Source organism: Perissodus microlepis, chromosome 23, assembly GCF_051167445.1.
Source record: "Perissodus microlepis isolate ML-2025 ecotype Zambia chromosome 23, ASM5116744v1, whole genome shotgun sequence".
Classification (NCBI taxonomy): Eukaryota; Metazoa; Chordata; class Actinopteri; order Cichliformes; family Cichlidae; genus Perissodus; species Perissodus microlepis.
The window spans coordinates 6,317,539-6,344,391 of NC_140482.1; the positions used below are offsets into that span (position 1 = coordinate 6,317,539).

General features: G+C 43.3%; 1 protein-coding gene across 11 annotated transcripts in view; it reads right to left on the bottom strand.

The window, feature by feature from the left end:
* Positions 1-23,863, bottom strand: part of LOC146360874 (mitogen-activated protein kinase kinase kinase kinase 4-like) — a 36,373-nt gene extending 12,510 nt beyond the window's left edge. For 9 of the 11 annotated variants that reach the window (XM_084921074.1, XM_084921072.1, XM_084921071.1 and 6 more), the window contains exons 1-15: positions 23,599-23,863; positions 23,172-23,237; positions 10,199-10,255; positions 6,952-7,077; positions 6,684-6,794; positions 6,502-6,592; positions 5,761-5,891; positions 5,599-5,653; positions 5,432-5,510; positions 4,509-4,684; positions 4,348-4,420; positions 4,029-4,239; positions 3,771-3,926; positions 3,453-3,539; positions 817-969 (exon numbers count right to left, since the gene is read on the bottom strand). In XM_084921074.1, the coding sequence (XP_084777200.1) occupies positions 817-969; positions 3,453-3,539; positions 3,771-3,926; positions 4,029-4,239; positions 4,348-4,420; positions 4,509-4,684; positions 5,432-5,510; positions 5,599-5,653; positions 5,761-5,891; positions 6,502-6,592; positions 6,684-6,794; positions 6,952-7,077; positions 10,199-10,255; positions 23,172-23,237; positions 23,599-23,655 (1,629 nt within the window). In that variant the 5' untranslated portion in view covers positions 23,656-23,863. Of the gene's footprint in view, positions 1-816; positions 970-1,793; positions 2,253-3,452; positions 3,540-3,770; positions 3,927-4,028; positions 4,240-4,347; positions 4,421-4,508; positions 4,685-5,431; positions 5,511-5,598; positions 5,654-5,760; positions 5,892-6,501; positions 6,593-6,683; positions 6,795-6,951; positions 7,078-10,198; positions 10,256-23,171; positions 23,238-23,598 lie in introns of all 11 variants that reach the window. The other 2 variants (XM_084921076.1, XM_084921075.1) reach the window with 1 other exon arrangement.
* Positions 23,864-26,853: the final 2,990 nt, after the last annotated feature.

Here is a 26,853-nt window from a genome sequence, read left to right on the forward strand (position 1 = left end):
CCCTCACTCTGAAAAGGTGATGAGGCTAAGTGTCTCACTCCCAAGTGTCTTAGCCACAGAGTCCAAGGTTGGTCATGCAATTTTGCAGCCGTTATGATAAATTGGAGTTCAGTTTTTTCCCCCCTCACTCTTCTCAAGTGGAAATATCAAACAGTTCAGGAGGTTAAGTGGCAAAACTGTCCCATTTCTGGGTTGATCTGTTCTTGAATTGTTCTGCGATTGAGAGCTTAGTCTGTAAAAGGTACATATTCTCCCACCAATACCACTACACCCATCTCTGTATGGGCATTCTTGTAGGAAAAAGATGACGCCACAGAGCGGCCCAAGAGAAATCATGAATATGTTCAGTATATTCAGCAAAAAGGCTGCGCTGAGCGTGCAAAAAGGATTTCAGGAGGGTAAATTATAGCTCTATTTGCTCATTTGAAAGAAAAACATAAAACAAAGGCGAGAAATAAAATTATTGGCTTTTTAGCACTGGCAGAGGCAGTGATTGATGAACTCATTCACTATATCAGGAGCCTGTCATGTTTTTTTAAAACTACTCAGACTGCTGACTGAAGTGCTTATGACTTATTGTGACTCTCAACAGTAGGACAAAAATAATACCCAGGGAAATCAAAAAAGGTGAACAGTCTAAAGCCACAGTTCACTCAAACACACACATTCTGCCCAGCCTCGCCTTCTATTTTTTATTTTATTTTTTTCTTTATTCGAAGTGGGCTAAATGTCTGAGAAAACTGACACAAATCCAGTGCAGCGACAGAATGAAGGAGGAGGAGGAAAAGGCTAGGGAGCAGCGGAGGAAGCAGTTACCTGAGGCTCCATGGGTCGGTGCATGGCAGATGCTTCGGACGAGGAGCCGCCGTTGGAGAACGGTTCAGAGGAGCGGGGAGGCAGAGGGGGCTGCTTGGGAGGAGGGGCGGCCTGAGGGGAGCCCTGAATGTTCTTACGGTAGCGCTCGTCGGCCTGAGATGAAGGAATTGTAGAGGGTGGAGAAAAAAAAAAGGGATGAGTATCAGGGAAAAATCGATCTTGTGGTCTCTTGGGAAACTTTTACATTTAACCAACAACGATCAGCAACAACAGACAGCTGGTGACAATGATATTAAACATGCTTGAAGCCAACTGTGGGCAGCCATACAGACACAGATACATGTGCAGATGTAGGAGGAGAGGGACTCTTTCAAACACACATCCCAGGATTTAAGTATGCAGTGGGGGAAAAAGATCGCAGTTAATGACGCAGGCTTCGGTGCCCCTGCGTGTTAGTTTGGGCCTCAGTCATCCACATGCAGTGGCCCAGTCCACACACAGAGTCGACACAGCCACACTGAAGAATTTATCAGACTGGATGTCAAAAGACAAAGAGGAATCCCTGAAAGCTTCTTTATTCTAACTCTCCTAGACCTTAAATATATTTCTCTCTCGTTCAGCCAGCTCGAAATTTAAATTAAGATGACAATGTCCTGATGGATGACGAGCAACAGTGCAAGTGAGAGGAAGAGCAAAGAGAAAGCGGAGGAGAGCAGGTTGTTTTATTCAGGACACAAAAAGGTCGGTTGTGAGCCTGTGGTTCTCCCTGGACCCCCTACTTCTTTCCTTCAAAAGGATGACTGTCTGAGAGCGCCGGCACTGTAACATGTTAGTTATTGCTTTGGACCAGAACACCCACAACAGGCAAGTACGTGGGGAGGAAAACAATCCTTTATCATCATAACCACTGAGGCTGTGTGAAAGCAAGCAAGAAGAGGAAGGTGGAAAGAACAGGCAGAGCCAAGGAGGAGGTTCACCTCTCTGATAGGCTGAGGAGGTTGACTGACAGGCTCGCTGTCGGGCTCCGAGCTTTCTGTCTGGGGAGGGTTAGAGTCAGAGGGGGTTTCAGTCTGAAGGGAGCTGGGGGAGTTTGAGACTCGGCTCAAACTCTCATCAGTCCTCTCCTGCCCTGTTGCCTGGGATTTACTGCTGTCTGCAGGGATCGTCTGAGGGGCTCTGGAGGATTCACAGGCGCCCCTCGCTACAGAGACGGCAGAGTTGAGGACCTGAGCTTGTGGGAGTGTGGCGAGGGCTCTGTCAGGGGGCAGAGTGGCAGCCTGTGGCGGCTTACTATGGTCTGATGGGAGTTTTGTTTTGTCGCCAGGTTGCTGCTTGGAGTCGTGCTGCAGGGACAGCAGGTACGCCTGCTCCTGCTGCAAGCGCTTGTGGAGACGCTCGGCTTTGCGCTGCTCCTCGAGCTCCCGCCACTTGAACTCCTGTCGCAGAGCGTAGGGTTGGTTCAGGGTGGAGAGAAGAGGCAGCGGCCATGTTTGGCCCAACAAGTCTTTACAGAGGCAGACTATGATGGTGATCGTCGTCTCTTTAATCTTTCTTTTGACTCTTAGTCATGTTTGACTTGTGCTGTGCACACAAAACAAACTTGTCTCTCCGAATCATAATTACTATTAAACACGTAAAAGAACAATTTCTTCACATTTCTCTGCAGTGTAAACGACTCAAACACCTATTTAAAAATAAAGCCGTGCTGTGGAGCATTTCCTGATGACATCCACATGTCCGTGCATCATGCATCGCCTGTGTGTTTCAAGGGTGGAGAAGGGCGGGGTGGGTGGGGCAAAAGAGCAAAACCCCACTCCCTACCTGGAGACACTCATACGCTTTGACATATTTAGCTATACCACTGATCCACAGCCATTCCTTACAGTTTTTCATCTCTGTGTTGGAGATTGTACATCACCCATTCACGATGTGCAGAGGACAGACTTGCAAAAAGCTTAGAATGTCTTCCAATTTAAAACAAAATATCCTTATAAAGTTAAAAAGTCACATTTGTTATTGATAAATGATAAACAATCGTATGCAAATATTGTAAAAGTTAAAATCTAAAATATTTTTCCTGTTTTTGTTTGTTTTTTTAACCTTTTTTATCATAGTGGACTAGAATAACTGAACTTCTTTCAGCTGCTCTCTTTCCAGGTCACCACAGTGGATCATCTGCCTAAGTTTCACCTATCTCCAATGCATACCTCCACCTGGTCCCTACTCTCACTACATCATCGCATCTGCAAACATTACAGTCCAAGACATCACCATCACTAAATATGAAAGGGATCAGGGTTGATTCCTGGTGTAAGTGGGCTAAAATGACTCAACAGCACCTTTAAATGAAAGGAAGAAAGGAGAGAAAAACAAAAATCCGGACCCTATTCACCTTTGGCTCCGCCTTACTGTCCTGGTCAAACTTCAGTACATATAATATCCAAGCAACTCAATGCCTAACTCCTGAGAATTTCATGCATTTAAAAAAAAAAAAAAGTCAGTGAAACACATTAAATCAAAAGCTGTAATCCTGGAGATATAAATAGATTTATAAGTTATTTTCATATCTTGGAGGTTATGGAGGTGAAAGGACATCGTGATATAATAAGAAGGCTGAGTGTTTGTGTGCGACTGACCAGCAGCATGGCCTGTTCACGGAGCAGCTGCTCCTGGAGCATCTCGAGGTGTCTCTGCTCCTCTTCCAGCTGGCGCCTGATGTACTCCTGTCAGCAGGAAAGAAAACCCATCAAGGCTGCACATGTCTCTTTAAATAAGCACCAAGCACAACCCTAAAAATCCATCTTAAAACAGAGGGATGTTTTGTCTTTGCCGCGCTACGATAAATACATAAAGTAACCCCTGAGCTTCATGTCTTCATTTTACAGCACCAACACACCAGTTCACTTCGTGTTTCGCTGGCTTTAATTGCAGTAAAAGTAATTTCAGAAACAGACCTGCTCACGATCGTTCCTTCTCTTCTCGTCCTGCCGGCGTTCCTCCTCCTCTTTACGTCTACGATCCATCTCCTCCATACGCCTCTTTTCTTCTTGCTCGCGACGACGCTGCTCGCGCTCCTGTTGCCTCCTCATCTCCCGTTCGCGTCGCTGTTGCTGTGGGGGTATTTGTGGGGGGGCAAATAAATTAAAAACAGGGTAAAAACTGCCCGAAAAACAGCACAACAAACGACACAACGAGTCGAAACAAAACCCTACCTCCTCTAACCGCCTTCTCTGCTCCTTCTGTTGCTCGATACGTTTCTGCCTCTCTGCCAGTAGTTGGCGCTTGTACTCCTCTTGCTCTCGGAGTTGCTGCTCCTGGAGGAGCTGCTGGTGACGGAGCGCCTCCGACCTCTCCTTGTTCTCCTGCTGCAGGCGGATGAAGTCACGCCGTAGAGTAGATTCACCTGGCACGTTGACAATTGAGCTGTATCGGTGTACGAAAGAGACAAAAGGTTGGAGCTTTGTGAAACGCCTCCACCTGAGCAGGTGCACTTATTTCCTTTCAGGGAAATGCTACAGGTGTAGAACATACCTGGGCTCTCCTTCTTGCTCAGGAGGATCCTCTTCCTCCTCCTCACTGCCACTGTACTCATATTCCGTCTCATCTGCACATGGACAAAAACCAGGAGTCACTCACAGCTTACTCATCCTACACTTTTCCAGCCTTTCATGATAATCGAGAAGCACGCGCACCTTTCTCGCCCCTCTTTTTCTTCGTCCGGTCGATGTGGTCTTTGAGCTGTATGCGGACCTGCCGCTCGTTGGGCTGGTCTCGGATGAAGGGGTGCTTCAGCAGCTGCTCTGTTGGTGGGCGCTGCGTGTAATTCTTCACGAGGCAGCTCTCGATGAAACTGAAGAACTTTTTGGACCTGTGAGCGAGTTGGGGGAGAGAAACAACACAAGGCTGAGAGAGCGAATCAGAAACAGAAGTATTTCAGCCATGCAACGAGAAAGTGAAACAGACATTTTTGCAAACGCCCCACGACTCCTAACAGCGCTCCCTCCCCTTCACCAGACACTCGCCAGCGCAACAAAAACTGAGGTTTATGCACACAGACAAGCAGCATCGAACCTTTCATTACATATACTCCACGAAAACTGAAAAACGGGACACGCTGGAGTGAAATTATTATCACAACTGCACCTGCTGCCGAGCACCGTCAGATTCACTTGCGACAGCAGCAAATCAAACCGATATTTTATGAAACGGGTGGAGTATAAAATAAAACAGCGATTTCTGTTTGAAGACAAATGTAAAACGAGAGCCAGTTCATTAGAGCGTTCGAGCTCTGAGATGTTTCTGCAGTGCAGTCCAGAGCAGCGATCTAGTGTGTTTGTGCGAGTGCCAGGAGAGCCTGAGCCTGCCAGAGCAGGTGTACCACAGATGTTCGAGTCAGCAGCAGAGCACTAAGGGAAAGCTGAGCTCTTAGATTTAAGTCTCTGTAGCTGCCTGGGCTGAGGTCTGACATAAAACAAAATGCACATAAAAAGGACAGAAGGAAATCTGTGCATAAAATATCTCAAGAGTAAATGTGTCAGGATTTTGCAGGGTAGCAAGGCGATTATATAGGACAGATACGTAAACAGTAAAAACGTCCTTTCCGGGTGGCGCTCACCATTTTTTAGATTTCAGCCGAGGAGGAGGATTTCTTGGAATGAGGAAGAGTGCACGCATGGGGTGCATGTCGCAAAGAGCTGAAAGAAGCGGTGCAAAAAAGTTAAAGATTCAAGAGGATTAAAAGATCAAGAAAAAACATAAATGATAAGAGAAACAGGCACTCACGGGGCGCTCCTTCAGCCATTTCAATAGCTGTGATACCGCAGGACCACAGATCACTCTGCGAGAGAAGAAAACGCCCAATAAGAAAGCCATTCACAAGAATAATGCACCTCCGCGGTTACAGGAAGTCAGGTTTTGAACGCTCGACACGCTGGAGAATCTTACTCTGTAATCATATGTTGCATCTGGGTTCTCGTCACAAGCGATGACTTCTGGGGCCATCCAGTAAGGTGTCCCAATGAAGGTGTTTCTCCTTCCAACTGTCCGATCCAGCTGAGCACTCACGCCAAAATCCACTGGAGAGATAAGGAGCGGAGACAGTCAGTTAAACGCTGTACGATCATCTTCAAAGACTCGATTTCAAGAAAGAGAAATGGGCCGCTGGAAAATAGCTTCCAACCTTCTTACACACAAGCATAATCTTTTCAATGGTAGATGTAGCTATTACTGGCTAGCTTGGTTAGAAAGCTGCATCTGTAATTCACCGTAGCTGGCAAAATCTAGACTTAAAACAAAATGTGTAAACTTGACAACTTAAACTGTTTTAAGTACCACTGAATGGGAACCATTAACTATAGATACATTTAAATCTTACTGGAATTCATGATATTGAGCTATATTAAAACCTACACCACTGGCTAAAATTGTCTTTGGCACCGTTCAGTACACATGTTTATAACTACTATAAAGTTTGGTATTTTAACATGCTCGTTTATAAAAATTGATTCTTTTGCCTGCCTCAAGTGGCCACCTGAGAAACTACAGTTCGTCCGAAACTGTGGAGGTGGGCACTTTATAGATGTTTTAGAGTCTTGTGTTGCATGGCAAGAACAAGTGAGAATCTCTAAGTTAAAGTTGACACTGACATTTATTGGATCAAAAGGTATCAAAGACATGAAAACTCACCTAGTTTAACTTCAGCATTCTCCGTCAATAAGACGTTCTGGCCTTTGATGTCACGGTGGATGACGTGGTGGGCGTGTAAGTGGGCGAGACCCTGAGGAGGGTAGAGGAGACGCAATATTAGTGAAAGAAGGTAGAGGAGAGAAGAGAGGGGAAAAAAAAGAGGGGGGGGGGGATGTGCTCACTCTGAGGATCTCTCTGGAGATGTAGGCAATCCAGTCTTCCTTCAGCTGGTTCCCCTTTGTGTTCTTCACTAGGTCTGTGATGGAACCAGCACCACAGAACTCCATCACCAACTGCAAAACAGACAAAGTCAATGAAAAAAAATATTAAAATTAAAATATGCCTAGTTCTGGAAAGTTAATAAAAAAGGAAAGTCAGTAAAAGAAGTGAGCATCAGTGCTACAGTCTTTACATTTTTTTAAATGTCTTCACTGGATTTGAGGGGCTTACCCATAGCTGGTCATCGTGTCCCGGAGGGCTCTTCTTAATGAAAGCACCATAGTAGGTGGCTATGTTTCTGTGGTGGGAATACTTCTTCAGCATATTGATCTCCAGTTTAATTTCCTCTTCTTCATCCTAGACAAGCAAACACAAACACAGGCACACATTAAAAGAGGGCATTTGGCCTTGCCCCGAAAAGTCTTTATGATGTGGCGTGTAGGCTCCTTTTAATCATAACCTGACCTCAAGTAACGTTTCATTTCACAAATAAATCAATTCACTTCCACACTTTGTGTCACAGCAAGTGTCGAGACGCGTGACAGCTCCTGGTGCAACATCGCTGCAGCCTTTTCATGCAGCACGAGCGAGGAATGAGTCCTTTGTTTATGGATTACTGTTGCATGAATGATTTGCATTGTACGTTAGACATCAGATAAACCTACAATAACAATCAGCGGCTATTATCCACAGAGCTGGAAAGAAAGCTCTGCCATGAACCTTCACCTGGAGAAAAAAAATAAATTATTACTTAATGGGTGTAGGATTACTTAAGGGAAGCGCAGGAACAGGAAATGGGCGCCTTTAAAATTTAAACGTAACCTAAAGGGAACTCTGAGGGATTAACGCGAAAGAGCTAAATCAAACTAGCAGATGTAGTGATCACGCAGCGTTTAATCTCTGCTGCAAACGACCTTTAGTTGCAGATAGCGGGAGCAAACCTGCCCACCATCGCTTCTTCACAAAAAGGTCAGAACTAGCTGCAGTGCAAACTCCCCACTTGCACCCTGTAGCAACTTGACACAGATTAACAGTGATGCACTAATTGAACAGATGCATAGATCAGCCTGCAAGCGGTTTGCTTTATGGTTACATGGCCTATTATTTACAAAGTACAGTGAGAGGAGTGGGGGGACAAGAGTACAAAGGTGGGGGTGGTTGCACAAAATTACCACTGCATAATGCAGTGTGTGCACGCTTCAGATATTTGTATATCCTGTCATTTCCATTATTAGCATTCTGCACCAAAATGTGTTACAGCCGATTTAAAGGTGATGCTGTGTGTGCATGTTACTACGCTGGATGGTGTGAGTGCATCGCACACAGCAAAATGGCAGTTGGCTGTCTTTACAGGCAGCCACGCTGCTGCTGCATGACTCGTTTGAGTTGACGTAAGCCTTTCTGTTGTGCGCATCCCCCTCCACCACCCCATCCTCCTCTGACCCTCCCTTCCCCGTGTACCCCCTCTCTGCTACGCAGCTGCTGGATTATCACACTCCCGACTGTGAAAGCCTCTCTGCCACGAGTCACATGGCGACTGAGAGGGAGAGACAATCATATGGTGATGCGTGTCGGAGAGAGAGAGGCAAAGGCGAGCAATACGTCAGCGCACGACGCACACACATAAGATGCTATTAATCTGTGGCACTAGGCCACACCCAGTATTCCTAATTTATGCTTGAAGATAAGATCTTTAGAAAGTGTAACTCAAAGATTTAACAAAGAGAAAACTCCAGCCGAGTTTCCTCTCATGTCTTAAAACATCTTTAAATCTCCAGGGGTGAAACCCCCCCAAAACAAAACAGTTAGCCATGTTCTTTGTCTTTGATAGCCTGGTAATACATTTTCACAAATTAAAATCCAATACAGTGTTTACTAAAGTGTAACTGCTGGATCCCAAATTGCAGAAACATCCTTGGCCTTATGTCAAGGAGTGCTGCACATTCAAGGAGTAGAAATCCTTTTAATTTAACAGAAAACAGCACGTCAAAATGGAAAAGCATCTGTTTTTTTAAGCTCGTGGCCTGTATAGCTGCAGAAAAGAGGACTTGTTTGGATTTGGGAATGTGGGTCACAGTGACCCTGCACAGAACCTCTGTGCCTGCAGATGAGCTCAACAGCCAGGACGTCAAGTGCGACACGGGCCAGCTGAAACATAACAAGCAGAAAAATAGCTGACAGATCTAACTGAAGCTCCGTAATTGAATATTTCAGGCGTACGGTCATAACAGATCAAACTGTGAGTCATTATTTGAACGGCGTTTGAAGCCTACTAATTAACTCAGTCAAACTGACTAAAAAAAAATCACTGTGTGAGGTCCACCAGTTAGTGAACTTTGGCACTTTAATAGCAATGGGAGTGCACAGTCATTCGTTTGTGTGCAGGTAATAAAAACCCGGCTTAATCTCAGAATGATTTATGTCATGATAGAAGCAAGGGAAGATAGCAGAGCAGGCTAAACCTAATAACAGTCACTGTAATGCACTAAATACAGCCAAAATTTCACATAAACAGACTGAAGACAAACGTTAAAAGGGCCACCAGTGAAAAACAAAACAAAAATACAGCCAAGCAGGTTTTAGGTGAAGTGGACACCTGCTTCTCGTGACGAGTGACTCCCTGTTCTCAGTGAGTGACTAGACGTCTGAAAAGGCACACCTAGTGTTTCACACACATCAGGAAACAGCTGGTCCATTCTCTCCCACACGATAACAAGTCAGTCGAGAGTGTAACTCTGACTCATTGTGACGTAAGCGCGCGTGAGGGGTGGCAAAAAGGCATGTCAGGGCACACAAGCTGCATCACCAGTTCCTGTTGAGCTTCTGATGAGGACTGTGTGATGGTAGGATAGAAACATGTTGCATCCACAAAGCAGTAAATGTGTCCTGACACCGGTGAAAATTCAGCTCGTGGCTGTCGGCTGTGATCCCCTCTGAGGAAGATGATGAACACTAGGCTGTTACGCGCGACACGTTCAAACTGGGCTCCAGGATGGGTCCGGCATTTTACGCCCATGTTGCTTTCATCATAACCAACACAGTGTGGGTGGTTAGCCCTGCTGGTCTTCGCTGCTCCCCTCAAACCTTCTGCCTTGTGTTTCTGCATGTGTGGTTGTTTCTCATCTGCAGATGGGACCTCCCACAGCTGAGGGCAGCACGCTTGCTGCTAAATGACAAAGCTACCTCAAAAAAAATCTAATTAAAATTAAGCAGTATCCTGTTGCCTCTACTCCTTCCCTGCTGCTGTTTATTAGTGAAGACAACTCATTACAGAGCGGGGCTTTTTCTCCTCTGCAACCTCTAAATATTCAGACGTAAGTTCCAGAGGAATGTGTGCAGATTTTTATGTTAACCAGACTCGAGTATAATTACATTTGACCACAAGAACATTTTTAGCACACCAATGATAATCTATTATGTCGCGCCAAATCTATCTTTTTGATTTAAAAGTATATGTAGGGTGACATTTAAGTCTTACCTCTGTGACATCCATGACCTTGATGGCAGCCAGCTGTCCAGTCTTGACATGTCGTCCCTGCAAAGATGACAAACAAAAGCATATGAGCATTCAAGCACATGGCAAAGGTCACTGTGGTCTTATCGAGTATGCTGTACATTGCTATTTAAAAAAAAAAAATTTTAAAAAGGAAAAAACAAAAGCTTTAGTTACAGCCAATATACTCATTCAAAACAGGTGGTGAATGGGTTTATAAATTAACTGGTGTATTCACATTTGGTGACAGGTGGCTCTTTGGTTGTCCAAATATGGTCACATCCATTTTCCAAAAACACAAAGGATACAAAGACTACTCGTTTGAGGCCTTAACAAGATTAAAAAGGTAAAGTCAGTCCATTTAATAGGTTATTTAATAGGGGAAAAACAGATAAACATACTAATGGTATAAGTGTGTAACTGAACAAACTGATGCATTCTCATAATGCATCAATTAACAAAACATTTGCCTGCTCCAATGTGTTAAAACTATATTGGAGCAGGCATCAGTTTATGGAAGTCACCGTGTTGTAATGCCATCTTGAATACAGAGGCCGAGATGGACATTGTTGCACATAATCTCAATTTAGAGACAGCAGCGCGCCAAAGGTGGAAGTGAAGAGAGCTTCTTGGCATTTGTGTACCATGGAGGCAAATTTTAATTCACATTTGCATCTCCAAACTCAGTGTATGAACAATCATAACTTAGTTTTATCGTTCAAGAAGAGGTCTCCTTCACCAAAGAAGCAAAAACGAATAGAAAAGAGAATATGACTGGCTCTGGATAAAATGCCATCCTCCGACATCATCTCCTGAACTGAAGTCAGCAGCAGCTGGTTATAAGTTAACATTATGCTAGCTAATGTTAGGTTCAAGTATCCTAAAAATATCAGTTTCTTTCTAATAAACACTAACGCCAGCCAACAGCATAAACAACAGCAGGTCTTACTGACAGGATATCCTCAACAACTCACCTCAGGATCGCTGTCAGAAGCGAGCTTGTTTGACTTGTATCAGACTCGTTTTGTTAAGTTTTACAGGTTCCTCCAGAGTAAACAAACAGACACGAGGTAAACAGCAGCCTGACAGCCTACACTCATTACAGATACCATAGCCAGGATTATGCGCTTGAATTTGGAGGGCAAAAAGTAACGAAGTTAACTGCAATCTGCAGTCTGACATCTAGTGGAGATATTTTACACACTGTAACTTTAAAGCCATCAAACGAGTAGTCCACAACTCACTGCATGTCCTCCGTTATACAGTCTTTGCTATTTTCATACATAACAATGACTTATTTAAAAAAAGAAATATAGAAAGTAAAAAAATTCCTGAGTTGCAACCCCAATACAAGCACTTCAATGACTGTATCTAATTAAATTACATGTTTGACCGCCATTTTTACCATATATTTCACACAGGAACTGAGATCAAGAGTTGGATTGTTCCTATCAAAGAAAGCAGTTTCAAGTCTTTTGTATCCCACACTCCATGTAAAACTATGATATACACAGCACCAAACAAACATGCGATTCCCAAGCCATGAAGCCCCGACATTCCCAGACTTCTCTGCTCTCCTAACACCCTACTGCCACTCCTTACATAAACAAAGGGACCAAAATAGTGGCCTCCCTACATCCCCCTCCCTCCCCTCAACCCTGAGACGAGATAAAACATGGGACATTTTTGGGAGCTGACCCACATGGGTATTCCCCTTCTCCACTGCAGTGATACTCTGTCTCTCTGCCTACCACTGCTGCAATGTACCGGACACACGTGTCAATTCACTGTACAGTCTTTGTGCATGGCTACAGAGAAAACGGCTTCTCACACACATATGTATAGCCTCCCTGCCGACACCACCGTCGTCATCTTAGCCAGTGCATTCCATAGTCAATTGAAACTGTATGGATTATGACAATAAAAGCTATGCAGGCTTTGGGGCCCTCTGTTTTCACTGGGCAGGAGAGGTGGGGGCGATGAGAGGGACACTTTACAATGACTTTAATCCTCTCCACTTTGATCCCAGGGGTTGCCTCTGCAAAAACAACACAGAGGCTGACATTGTAGCCGTCACCTCCTCGTGCACATGCAGTCTGTTTTGCTAGTTTACAGGTGCAGCAGAGGAACTCTGCAGTCATCCTCATGCCTCATGTGCATTGAAAAAGTCGACATTAAATGATTATGATTTTTGAGTCAAACATAATTAACTGAATCTTAGATTGCATTATTGTTAAATCTTTAAGTAGTTAATACTTGTTTAAAGCTTCTTAAAAACAAAAACAAAGAGTTTCTGGGAAAACCTGACAGGCATTTTTCTCCATTTTCAGACCAAATGGTTCATTGAGAAATGACTGGGATATTAATCAGTGTACTATTGTGATAGTTACCGCCTTATTATAATGGAACCAATAAAAATTTATCCATCCTGTGACTTCAGTAACATATTAGTCAGCTAATTGAGAAATGAGCCAAACATGCACTGGGTCCCTGGATGTCTACAGGAAGATTTCACTGCGTGAGTCATGAACTTTGTTTCTAACTACCGACCACAAACAAGGCCAACACTGAAAAGGAGCAGAAAGGAGAAAAATAATCAAGACCGTCTTTGTGTTTTGGCTCTTCTGCAGCCCCTCTCCCATTAGCATTAGAGCTCACTCTCAAAGAAAACATGTTGGATCCAACGCTGTGACGCTTTTATCCAGGGGAGGAAAAATAAATAAATAAATAATAATAATAAATCTGATGCTATTTGGATTTTCCACAAAGACCATCCGCATAATTGCGGGATACATTCAACTCAATAACAACGCAGTTAATCTCCCTCGTTGGCTGTTAATAAATTAAAGCTGTTAATTTGTACTGTTTTACAGTTGACAGTGCCTTGATGAATGTGTACAAAACTATGACAGCCAAGCTAAAATGTCTGCTTACATGGATGATTTAACGTCATGTAGTTTGGAGTAGATAGCAGAGGTGCAAATCCCCCCCCCAATGATTCCCTTTCTGTTTAACCTAAAAGTCTTCCTAGTCATAAATCCAAGTTTTTTTCCCAGCTTCTGGGAGGGTTATCTAAGCCACAAGGTTATTGCATTTTGATACCACAACACAACTGGGTTACACATCATTAGCACATGAGCAATGAGAGGAGTGCCTGGTTTACAGTCAAGCTCCAAGTTTTGACTTTATCCTCTTACAACATGCACTTATTGTGAAAACACTTTGGGGTTAAACACTATGTTGCACAAGTAAACAGAAATGAATCAGCGCATATGAAAATAAACAGGCTTTCAGAAAAAGAAAAAAAAAAAAAAAGGATGTCACCAAATCTATGCAACAGATCCTAAAACTACTCTTCTTAATCTGGGGTATTCTTACAAGCACTGTCAAAAAATAAGCTCTAAGAACTGGTCTAGCAAGAGCTTAGCAGGCACTTAGCCATACCAAGTGCAGCTTGTAAACATGTTCAAACTCCAACCTGTTCTGAGTCAACTCATCACATGGCGACGCTTCGTCAGGATTCTTACATGTCAAGATTTAAAGCACTGGGTACCCTTTCAGCACCATTTTTCAACATGCAGGTTAGTCCATTAGACGTTAATAGGTCCCTAAATGCAGCGGTAAATAAGGTCTGCCGGGGTATTGTCACTTTCAGTGGATGGCAGCAAAGAAAATCCTGCAGGCTTGCTACATATGAGATTTTGCCAGAAGTCTGAAGAGTATTTTTCTACTGTGAAAGAGTGAAAGATATCCCACAAAGATTAAAAAAATAAATAAAATAATTACCAGGCAGGACATCTTTTTGTTTCGAGTTGAGTGATTAATGTCATCAGCGAGTGTCCTAACTGTTAACGCCGACTTTGATCCGCTGTTTTTTAGACTTACTTGGCAATGAAAGGTTTTGTTTTTTGTTTTTTTTTTTAAACTTTTCCCTCATAAAGACGACATCTGATGACGTCGCCTGTACCCTTAAAGACAAGTTTTGACACCTCGGCGTATATCAAAGACGTGGTTTGAAGACCATTAGAACCATTTCTGGGTATTCCCAAGGGTAGCTGCATAGGCAGAGACCACCCTCACCAACTTCTGATCCATACCCAGTCATTTTGGTCTATAAGCAAGCCTGAAATATGACAGAAACCACTCTGTACAGAAAAGCGCTTCAAAAGGTTACTCCCAGCAGTCTTTCAAGGGGTAAACCATTAAGGAGTATGGGATGAGTTGGGAGTGAGTAAGTTTTACAAACTTGTGCAAATGCACAATCATCTGATATGTATAGAAGTATCACTCCCTTTAAAAATTTGTCACGGGGTTCCAAAAAGAAGGCAACAGAGACACTTCTGCTTAAGTTAAACCCAATTTTAGCAACAGACATCATAAACTGTTACATGCTGTCTGGTCTCTAATGCACTCTGTGACAGTTTGCCTCATGCCTTCACGTCAGAACTCACTGACCACACGACAACTTCCACTATTTTTTAATATCCCAAAGCTCCTACATAGGCTTGAAACTAGTCTTTAAACATGTCTTTTTTTATAAATTTATAGTAATTAAATATATTAAGTAATTCCTAACTAATCAGACAGCCAGTGAGGCTCAGGTTTTTTATTTTATTGAATAAATCAATATTCAGCTGATCGGTTCCAATCAGTCATGCAGTAGAGCCCATGGTACAAAGCTGGGGATGGGAATAGACTTGGGTTGATCAGAGGAGGCCTGCAGCTAGGCACTGCAGGGCCCGTTGAAGTAGTCAGCTAGGTGTGGCTGTGGAGGGGTTATCTGAGGCACTCAGCTATCACTCAGCCCTCCCTGGCCTCCATCTCTACTCCTCCATCACAGCTCCTCTTAACCATGGCCAGATGTGTTCCTGGCATCCCTCCAGCTCAGCACTAAAACCACTGAATGGCTTACTGCCTTCAGAGCCAAAGACATTAACTTAAAAATCTACCCTAAAACTAAATATGCTCCACTATAAGGGCTTCCATTAACAACGCTGTGGAGAAATCTCACTCGACACAAGAAACCCGATAAGGAAAGCTGCTTTAGAGCTGCCATAATGGGCTTTCCCGTTATTTCACAAGCCATGTGAAGAACACACACACTTCACGCGCTGTCATAGTGTCTGCGATGTTTCACAATTACAGGTACGGCTCCGTTTGTTTTGGAGACTAATAAATCCAGCTGAAGATCAGTGTTGGGAAAGCAGTGATTCATGTTTTTTTGGGTGGATTTTCACTTGACAGAAATGAGCGGCAATGCTCAGCAGTGTTGTTAGCGGTCCGCCTACAGAGCCAGTGCGGACAAAGGGGGAGTACTGGTTTCCACAAGACTGACCTGAACCTCTGCCTCCCTGCATATTTCGCATTAAAGTAAGATCGACCTGGGAACCCATGAGCTAGCCTGCTGACCAGACCTTGAGAGATCCAGCGACGACAGAGAAAATAACCATTAGCGATGTAAAAGTAGGCGGGTCTCAAGTTAAAATTAACATTGAAGTAAGCAATTCAAGTGACTACCAATGAGAGTAAGTTCATTTGTATATGATGGGGTGGTAAAAGCATTACTTATTGTCTTTTGTTCTGGTCTCTGTCAAGATGGCGGCAGACACTCACTGTTGTACCTCTCTCTTGAGGTCCTCTCTGTCAACTCAAAATTTTTGGACAGTACTGCCTTTCTCACCCCGACCTATGTATACTAACAGTATTCCCTATTCCCATTGGTAATACCTTGAAGGGGGGTTAGGGGGCTCCTTTTGAATCCAAAGCTTTGAATGCCCATTCATCCTTTTGTACTGCTTATCCAGGTTCGGGTCACACAGGTAGAAGCTCAGACTTCCCTCTCCCCAGCCACATCTTCCAGCTCATCCAGGAGGGCACACCAAGTCCAAAGCCGGCTGAGAAATGGTTTGCCCCGGTGCATCCTCCTGGTATGAGATACCCGCAAACACCTCACCCAGGAACCATCGTAGTCAGATGCCCGAACTACCTCAACCGGCTCCTTTCAATGTGGAGGAGCAGCAGGTCTACTCCGAGTCCTTGACCCACCTCCTCATCCTACCTCTAAGATAAAGCTCAGCCACACTTTGTAGGAAACTCATTTCCAGTGCATGTATCCACAACCTCATTCTTTCAGTCACTACCTGGAGCCCATGATCATAGTTTGAATGGTAACTCGACAGCGTCGCTTTTACACTCAGCTCTCTCTTCACCAGAACAGATCGGTACGGCGTCCGGCTGGATTGTCCACTTGCACTGGGAGTACCAGCCAATTTCCAGGCCTTCCATTAGAAGCTGCCTGTTCTCAGATTTCCTCTTCTGCCAGTAATTGTTTACGAATGCAGATCCATTTTTAAATTGTGAGCAGTCATTGGTTGTCTGATGCATTTCAGCAAACAACATCGCTGGTACTTGAATGTAGCCACAGCCTGCTCGTTGATGCCCTGGCTGATCGTTATTAGACTACAAATGGAAGCCAGAAAGCTTCTGCTGCCAAAAATAGTGCATCTTCCCTACAAATCCTGCATATTCATATCTAGAATCTGTTTATTCTGATCATGCAAAGCAATTAGTTTCACACAGGCTGGCTTTATAACCAGGTCAAACTTCTGCTACTTGCCAAAAAGATAAAAATGGCTCCACCTTCCATTGCACAACCCAGTGCTGAAATTGAGCGACATGCTCTCTAATTAGCCATGCGGGTGCAAAACAAACTTGGTTTCACATTATTAGCTCACACAGTGAGGGAAGAGAGAGAACTACTTGCAGTGGTAGTTTAGTGCTTTTAAAAGGTTAAGACCGAGGAGATGGATGACCTCAGTCTTTGCTCAAGTCATGAGAAGCTCTGAGGTGACATCTGAACCAGCAGAGTGAGCAGGTGGGCAGACAAAAGTCAGAGCCTCCATGTACCTTTCACACACATATAATTAAGACTTCTGCCTGCAGATAAATTCCGGGGAAAAGAAATGATCCATCAGCCATTAGAAGCAGCACATGACATCTAAGGCTGTGAGCTGCCTGTGCTTCTCTGGGCTCTGCTGCTGCATACCAGCACACTGACCCAATTCTCACACAGAGACACACAAAGCCTCGGCCCTGCTTCCTCCGAGCCCGGCTCTCCCCAGAGAAGCACGGATGGAAGTGGCACAGAAAGAGATGAGAAAGCAGAGAGGGGAGTGAGCGAGCGAAGGGATGAGGAGGGAAAGCCGGGAGATGGAAAAGGTGAAAAGGAATGCGCAGAGAAGAGGAGCAAAAACACAGAAAGCTGAGTAATGGTCTGAAACAAGAGGCCAGTTGATGTGACAGGACAAGTGTTGATCACTGCTGCAGCAAAGGCTTAAAAACGCATTGCCTGTACATTTCGACAACACTAAGGATGTGAAAGCACCGAAGACTAAGGCTGCAAATGACAGCTCTGTTTCTCTTCACCTGCCAATATGCAGTTTTCACACAGTGAAGTGTCCTAGTGAAGGTTTTATATAAGCGTCAACTGAATGTGGTATGACTGGGAGCCATTAAGAAGTTAAAAAAAAAAAAAAAAAGAAGAAGAAAGATTTAGAGCATTAAAACAAGAGATCTTGAAGAGAAAGAGCTATCATGTGAAGGCGCTGGAGGAAGACAGACAAGAGGCTGTCTCGTCTGCCTGCGCCTTTGTGTCTCATCTCAACACCACTCAAGTAATGAGGCGGCTCAATGAGCTGCACACAGACAGCAACACACACTCATGTACGCGCATACACACAGACAGACACTGAAAGTTTTGTTCGGGCAGTGTGGCGAGTCAGGGGACACTGTAAGTCTTGTGACACCCATTAGAGAGAGGGTCACTGTGGGGGAGATGGGGACAATAAGGGATACACAGCGTCAGATAGAGAGGATGCAGAGTAGAGGAGTGTGTTGGATCTCATATTCACCAATTTAATACGGGTTTGAAATGTTTCACTCATCACGCAGGGCCTTCAACGCCACAGATTCTGACCTAACAGCTGCACAGCCAACCAGCAGCCGAGCTCCCGGGACCTTTACCACAGAGCCCTATATGGCACTTATCAATTAGACACTGTCACAAGGCCCAGCTATGGCATCGAACCCACAGGCCTGCAAGAAAACCAGCCATCACTTGTCCTACATTCATTAACTCAATGTGACTGGCAGAATAGCCGCAGGTCCGCATTCCTACATATTAAATTATAATCACAAGGATTTTCTGGAAATGACAATCGGGACTTAAGGGCTAACCAGTCTTATAATTTCTCTCTTCATAAGCAATTTCAATTTTTCACAAAAATTTACAAGCTGCTCAATAGATAATATTCAAATTTTATAGCTTTTCCAAATCCTTGGAATTTGACTTACAATTGTGTAACATCTTGCTAAATAAACCATTTTTATTCAAATTTCCAGGTCTTAAAGATTAAACTGATATTGCTGATACTGGGTGGACTAATACTGGATTACCACTGGGAACTCGTCATGATAAGGCTGGACAAACTGCCTTGCTCTCTTAGTGAATCTGGTTACCCTAAAGGCAGCAGCACAGGGGTTGATGAAGATTACCCTGAAGCCAGATGAGCTCCCGTTTAACTGCAGGGTGATCCATCTACGGTGACCTGATAGTCGCTGCTTCAATCATCTCAAGTGTAACCAAATCCAATCTTTCACTTCATCATTTCTTTACACTAATTACTAACAACCACTCAGGTTAGCCCCGAGGTAAACATCAGTCTCCCCCTGTGGCTGGTAGGCAATGAAAGACTTCATGAGAGGTTCTCCTCCTTCCTCAGCAGCAGCTCCAACCCTTCACACATAGCTAGCCCCCTGAGGACTGCTTCTTATTCTTATTCTGAGGGAAGGGTGTGAGGCTGCCCCAGAGGTCAGGGGAGAAAACAAAGGACAGCACTACTGAGGCTCAAAAATCTTAACGTCTTTTATTAGCTTCCTGGACAAAAATCAGCCCTTGGTATATGATACCCTTAAATGAAATGTGAGGGACTAGAAATGACCGTTTCATGCAGTGCATATGCAAGTATGAAATCATCCCTGCAATTCTTTGATTCCCCCCCCTCCAGTATTCAGCCACGTGACCATCACGGTGATGTCACCAAGTGATGTTGCTGCACCACATCCAACATGGATTTTGCCCACATGAAACATAGGAACATGGTGGTGTGAAAATACTGGTGGCACAGCCTTGGCACATCCCATGGATGCACATCAGACAAGTCAGCAGGGCCCCCTAGCCTCAGACCTGACTATATATGGCCATTCTGTAGAGCAGAGAGAATCTTCCCCACATACCATGCACAATATGAAGAATCATGTCTTTTTCTGAGTTTCTCTACTATCTCTCCCTTTTTTAAATACTTATATCCAGAAGCAGGTCTGCCAAGCCAGCTGGTCCAGGGCCAACTGATAAAGAGGGAGAAAAGCTCAGTGAGACTCTCGTCATGCACTGCAAAAAAGCAGTGTGTATTGCTTTAACATAACTAATGATAAATTGGGTGCGACAGACCTACACTGCCTTCACAATGACTGGATATTCACTACAAACTTCATACGATGGGTCATGACCGACGGCACTCTTTAGACATGCCAGAACTGGCTAATAGCACAGTTTTAAGCTAATTTGTGTTGGGAATTTAAACAAAAGCAAGGACTTCATTTTAAGGTTTCTGAACAAGCTACAACATCCAGCACTCAAGTGACAAAACTGCAGTACCTTAAATGACCACTTGAGGCTGTCTCTAAAAGACCAAAGTTCCTCATTGGGAAAAAACAACTTAACAAATGCCCATCATGAAACTCAACACATTAGCAGCTTTCTTATTTAAACAAAAGCTATATAGACATTTAACTTCAACTCACCATTTGAATTGTATGAAGAAGTTAATTAAGTTAGTTTATCTGTAGAGTCGGTGCCTTTTAGGGCTTTTTTATCTGATATAAGATAACATGAAGATTCCTTTATTGGTGCCATACTTGGGCATCATACAGTGAAATCGGAGCAGCGCCTTGGTTTCAGCAGACTAGCATACATGCATTTCACATGCTTTACTCATGCATACAGTACAGCAAAATAATATATATAAATTTATTTATTTTGTAAGTGTTTGTAGTGCTATAGTCTGACAAAAAAAAAAAAAAAAAAAAAAAACAACAACACTGTGCAGTTGATTGTATAAAAGGTCCACAGAAAAAGGGAGACCGCCCCCTCAAATTCTAGCCATTTCTCGCTAGCCAAGCTTACTAGCAGCTGATAGCTTAGCACTAAACACATTGAAATATGGTGATTTCTGGCACCAAAACACAAAGGCAATAATGCTAAGCAAAAGGCTTTAAAACTGAATTTCAAAAACTAATGGGGTGATGTAACAGACGGTCCATCTTTTTATACAGTTTATTTTTCTGTAACTTCTAAACTCCAAATAAAACCAAACAGGTTGGACTAATATTTATATTTATAATTTATATGCTGGCCTTTCAGCTAAAGTACACAACCATATTATTTATAAAATTTATGAATCAAGTTAGATTAAGTGCATTCAATCTGTTTGGAGGTCCAGGCTTTCATTCCAATCAGCTTGTTGGTCAAAGCAATATTAAAAGAGGTTTCTATTTTTTTTTTTAGCTATAAAGTAATTTTCATTATGGCTTTCAGTCAAAAACTGCTGTGCTGTGTTTTCAGAAGCAACTGTAATCTGGCATCTCTCCAGTGGCAACGGATGCCCTCTTGGCAAAGAGCACTGCAACGCAGCATGGCCACACGAACCTTGACATGGCAATTTGGGTCTTAGAGAAAAAGCGTGCTCCATTAATCTTTGAGGATAAAGCATAAAGCTGAAAGTAGGAGGACACAGCACAAGTGCCATGCATACATTTTAAATGCTATTGGTCCAAACAAGACTTTGTGTCAGTATCACACTCATATAGCTTATTTTATGCCTTCCAGTGATGAAAATCTTTCTACATTACTCCAAACAAATTTCTCGTTTAACACAAGCACCAGCCTGAAAAATGTCAAAAAATTTAAAATTGGTAAAATGAGGACTAGAAAACCACGAAATCTGGCAAAAACTAAAACAAATCATTTTAGTCCCTCCTCCTCCTTTCTGTGCTCTAAAATGACATATCAGATATCAATATCAGACAGGACTCGGTGATTAGAGTGGATACTGTCACGATCACTTTATTGTAAGGTTGTCAGAAGACTGATATGAATGCAAAATATGCATGGATACGCTTGACACCAACTTTTAATGGAGAGCAGACATTCTACTCCCAATAATCTGCCTAAAAAGGAACAAAAACCACAAAAGCAAAGCTCTCAAAGGAATTAAAAGTCACCACAAAATCAGAGTAAAGAAGCTTAGTCACATTTTTTTTTTTTTTTTCATAAGATAACACAAAGAAAAAAAAAAAAGGGGGGGGGGGGGGCGCTTGCACACTGTGACCAAGTGCTGGACAAAGCAGCAAAGGCCTCAGAGGGAGAAGAATCTCCACCCCGTTTTCACTTGGGGGCTGCTGTGATTATTCAGTAGGTCCGACTTTGAAACCCTACAGACAAACACCTCCTTTCTGTGGATCTGACTGACTGGGAGACCCAAAAAGAGCGAGGGGACAAGCTAAGCTTTGTGAGAGCGGTGAGCAGGTTCTGTCTGGAATTGGACAGCTGCTCTTCTACCAGTTACACCCTCCACCACCTCCTCCTTCTCTAGCGCCTCAGTCCCACTGCACATGCTCACAGGCCACATGCTCGTGCCGTTTTAACATGACAGCCAGGCTGCTGATCGACAGCTGATCAACAGGAAGCTGCAGCAGTAGAGCTCCAGCATTAGCCATGCTTTCGCTAATAGGCAGTTTGGCTTATCTTGTGCAGGCCCCTGCGTCTGTGTGTCGACCGCGAGCTAATCTGACAGCCCTCTCTTGTACACGCTCTCCATTCCCCTACAGAGCAGCTCTCGCAAACAGAATTAGTACTGGACACTGAATGGAGCAAGAGATTAAAGAGGACCCAAAAAATAATACTAAAATAAGAGGGAGACGCACAAATTCTCCATCTCATAGGTCAAGCTCGAAGCAGTCTGGTGGTAAGACAGCACACATGCATCACACTTCCTTTTACACTGCACAGGGGTGCTTTCAGGTGTGGCTTCACATGCACACAGATGGATCTGCTCTGCGAGCTGAGGCGGGGGCGATCCTGGGAGTGGAGCGTGCTAGGAGATTGAATGCAGGTCAGTGGAGCACTGTGGGCTGTCAGAATGAAATACTCAGCTTAGTGCATGAGGATAGTGATTTTTTTTTTGGTAGTCTGTGTAATGCTAATGGATCTGATTAACCAGCTGCAACTACAACAGCACATGAAGGGTGCTGTGCTGCAGCACGGGCCACTAAAAAACACACATCTGTGTCTTCTGAGTCTCGCTGTCCCTCCTTGGAGATGTCTGTCAACAGCAGCAATGTTAATTTTCAGCAGGGAAATGCGACACCAAAGCAGATGGTCCACAGAGAGGGATTCCCATCCACTGAACTGGAAGAAAGTCCAGATTTGAACGGGATATGTTATTTGGTTTTGTTAATTAGAAGAAGGGGAAAAAAATGTAGGTGCTGCAGACTAGAGTGAGGCCATGAGGATTGTGACACTCTCCACGCTTGCCTCTCCCCCACCTACATTTTAGAAAGGCAGGTGATGCATCAGAGCAGATTGACTCACTCACACCCCTACTTCCCAGCTGAACAGTTAACAATAACACCAGACTCTAATCACACTAATGAACTAGAAAGACTTTCTACCATATTAACTGTCCACAATGTGGTGCAATAGCATCTAGAACCCATGCGTGCTTAATGCCACTTTCTTTGTTCCCTGGTTTGATAAGAAGGGGGGGAGAGAAAAAAGAAGCATAGTGCCGAGCCTCCACTGTGAAAACAGGACAGGCCATGCACTGCGCCTCCAACCAACCTTGTATACTTGTCCATAGGTGCCATTTCCAACTACCTCCACCAGCTCGAATATCCCAGCTGGATCCTGGAAAGAGGGGAAAAAGGCAGAAAGGTGTTTAAATTTAAAGTAATGTCATTTTTTTTTTAAAAATCGTCCAAGCAACATTGTGCACTGTGAGCCAGCTGTTGCGTCCTGGTCTCCCCTACATGCCAAACGCATCTCGAACAAAGGAAAAGCAGACACTGGCAACACCTCGCTATGGCTCAGCGGTCATTTTCAATACTTCATCTCTAACAAGGAGAGCAGGCTCAAACTTGCTGCTACTACAAGTCACACTGAACGACGGAGGGTTGAATAAAAATTAAAGCAAACTGAAGAGGAAATATATATATATATAAATTTAAAACATTTAAAAAAAACAACGGCTCGGTTCAACAGCACTCACCCGCAATGAAGCCAAGTCTATGTCTACTAGACTTTTAGCTGGAGAGTCGTTCGCCATCTTTCAAATAAAAGCCGAGCTTGCCTTCGCAAAAAGTGTCCGCTGAATCATTTGCGGGGACTTCGGGTGATAAATTACAGCAGAGGCCGCCGGGGTCTCCTCTCTCTGGGATCCGCTCCTTAGCAGTAAGCGCTGAGCTCTCGTTACTCCATGTTGAGGTGGCAGCAGCGGACTCCTGCTCGCTCTCCTCTCTCAGTTACTGCCACTGGAGTCAAATTTGACTGGTAACTCTTACTTCCGGCGAGCGCTTTCAAAAATAAAACAACTTTTAAAATCGTTTTGAGAATTCTACTTTTTTTTTTCTTTTTTGGAATGCACATACAAATATTAAGATACAATGTGGACATTATGCTGTAGTATATATTTCTGAATAAAATAAATTCGTGCATGATCAGAAAGTGTAAATAAACAGCCAAATAATCCTTAACCCTTACTTAGCTTACTTTGTAGGTGCCACTGAGAGCATCTGTGTAAGCTAAAAACCAAAACTATAATAATTCAAAACACAGTGGCTTAGATAAAGACAGGAAACCACACATTACAGTGAGAAAGGAAGCAAATTGATATTTTTCTTCTTTCACATGACCTTATGGCTTATGCATTCTCATGAGACCTTAACCACTGGAGGAGGAAATATTGAGGATTTTAGTGTAGGTGGACGCAGTGATACCACAGTGTAAACACACTGTGTAAAAACATGAGTGCACAGTATCAAAGGAAAAAGTGCTGAGTGAGCAGAGCCTCGTCATCACGTAATTGTGGTTTCATGGTTTCATTTTTTCAACTGAGAGAATTAATAGCATGATCTACGATAATGGTTCATAACTCATTTGTTTTTAATTTGAGACATCTGTATTTTTCGTTTATTTAGTATTTTATTTTTTATTGTTATATTTTGTTTGTATATTTTTGTTCATTAAAAACTTTCATTTTATTTTAGAGTTAGAAAAAAAGGGTATTAACCCCTTCTTTTATGGCCCTTTTAACTTGATAAGCCTTTTTACTTTATCGAGTACTGTGCAAAAGTCTTGACCCATCAATTAATTTAAGAACATTGTGCTTCCAAAGAGATCTTATAATTTTTTAAAGTGGTGTTAAGCAACAGTTCTCTGGGTTTCCTGAAGGTCTTCAATGTGTTTCTTTGGACATTGACTGCTTTTCTCACTCACTTTCAACCCAGTCCTTGTACTGAAACATTTTCAGAGGAAGAATATGTTTGTTGTTATGTTAGCAACTTAACACTGACCTAACTCCGGAAATTAACCAGCGTTGTGTCTACACACAACAGACAAATGGCAAAAAACACATTTTAAATTGTATCTTCAGGCACTTTGTTGCTAGCAGCCTGTCACAAAAACACATCATTTATTCACATTTTTTTTTGTTGTATCATGACAAAATACCAATGATAGATAGCAGAGTATGAGCTATTAGCCAAAAAGTTGGCATATCTCTGCATAGTGTGAAGTGTGTTATTAAAACTTGGAGGAAACTGGACAAAGTGGATGGCAGCAGAGAACATGGCAGGGTTAAAATATATATATTTATATATCTACAGAAGATGATCAGTATCTGAAAGTTGTTTCATTAAGAAATGGGGGAGAAAATTCAGTAAAGACCTGACACTGGATGCATCTGGCCCTCCTTGACCCATCTACTGCAGGGATTTCAAACATAAGGCCCAGGGGCCAGAATCAGCAAGGCAAAGACCCCAATTTGGCCCACTGGATTTCTTTTGAAAAGGGTGGGCATTTAGGACTTTTGCTGCTTTTCCTACATGTAAAAACCTCCCTCATTGCCATTCACAATCTACTAACTTCATTAAGTGACAAATTTCTATAATTTTACACATTTCTTGTCTCAATTTACACAAAGAGTCATGCTGTAAAAAACTGAGAAATAGTGTTAAAGTTGCTCTTCTTTGTCTTATAATAAGGTATTTAATTGATTAAACGCATAGTTAAACGTTTGCACTTGCAGAAATTGGAGTTTTAACAGTTTTACCAGTATGCTTGCGCATGTTTCAATAGATAACTGCATCAAGTTTTTAATTTTTCTAGCAAAACACGAGGAAATGAGAGCTGGCTCAAGACTTTCATACAGTCGTGTAATGTTTTCTAAGGCAATGCTCATTATAAAACCTCTTAAACTGGTTCCTGGAAGTAAACACGTGATGAATGATCACATATCGACCTGCTTTCCAAGGGTGTAATGCTACACTTTAACTTGAAAGTCAGTCACCCACACTTCCGCTGCTCTCCTGCTCACTGCTCTCCCAGCTTTGCCGGAGAGCCGCACAGACACAGGAAGCCGGTCGGCTGCACATAGACAAACAGGGCTGGGCTCTCGGTGCATCAAGCGTGACCACCGAGGTGATATTAAATGAACCCCCCCTCCCCAGCTAACCGCTATCAGCCTGCAGGCCCGGTGTTTATGTAGCTCTGCCGCATGAGCAGAAGGACAGGTGGTATAAACAGAGACAGGCAGGGGAGCAGAGCCCCCACCACAGCATCCATATGGACATGCGCGCCTGAGACTTCAGTGTCAATATTGGTAATCATGGGTGTGGCAAGTGAGCAATCTCGGGAGTGATGCTACTGCTGTGTGCGTGTGCAGCACCTAAGTGCACTCCAGGGAGCAGCCTGTAATAAAACAGCTTAATTTCACCATGACTGGAGCCTGCATGCACAACACTGGCTTCTAAGGTGAAATAATGATATACTGTACAGCCAAATAATGAAGATCAACCAACAGGCTACTCATTGGTCAAAGGAGTGTAAGAAAACCTGCAGTCACTTCACTGATTTAGGTTAACCTCTGCTGTCCATATGAACGAATGTGATTCATATGGTCCACACTTAAACTGCAGCAGTGCTAAATAAACAGATCATATTAAAAAAAACCACATACACACACCGACACTCCTGAGGACTTTTACAACCCTGGATCTCTGCGTGAACACCAGCAGCTGCTGTTACTTGTCACAGCTGCACAATGGAGCGTTCATCTGTTGCTCAAACAAACTTTATCTCCATGGTGGAACGACAGGACAGGACCAACCAGTCGGACAGCACGAGGGAGAGATAACCTGGCAGACAAACGTATAACAAACACGCGAGCCACAAAGCTTTGAGGCACTTGGGGTTAATACACTTAACTGAAGCTTATGCTCTGTGTAAATCAACTTAAATCCACCTT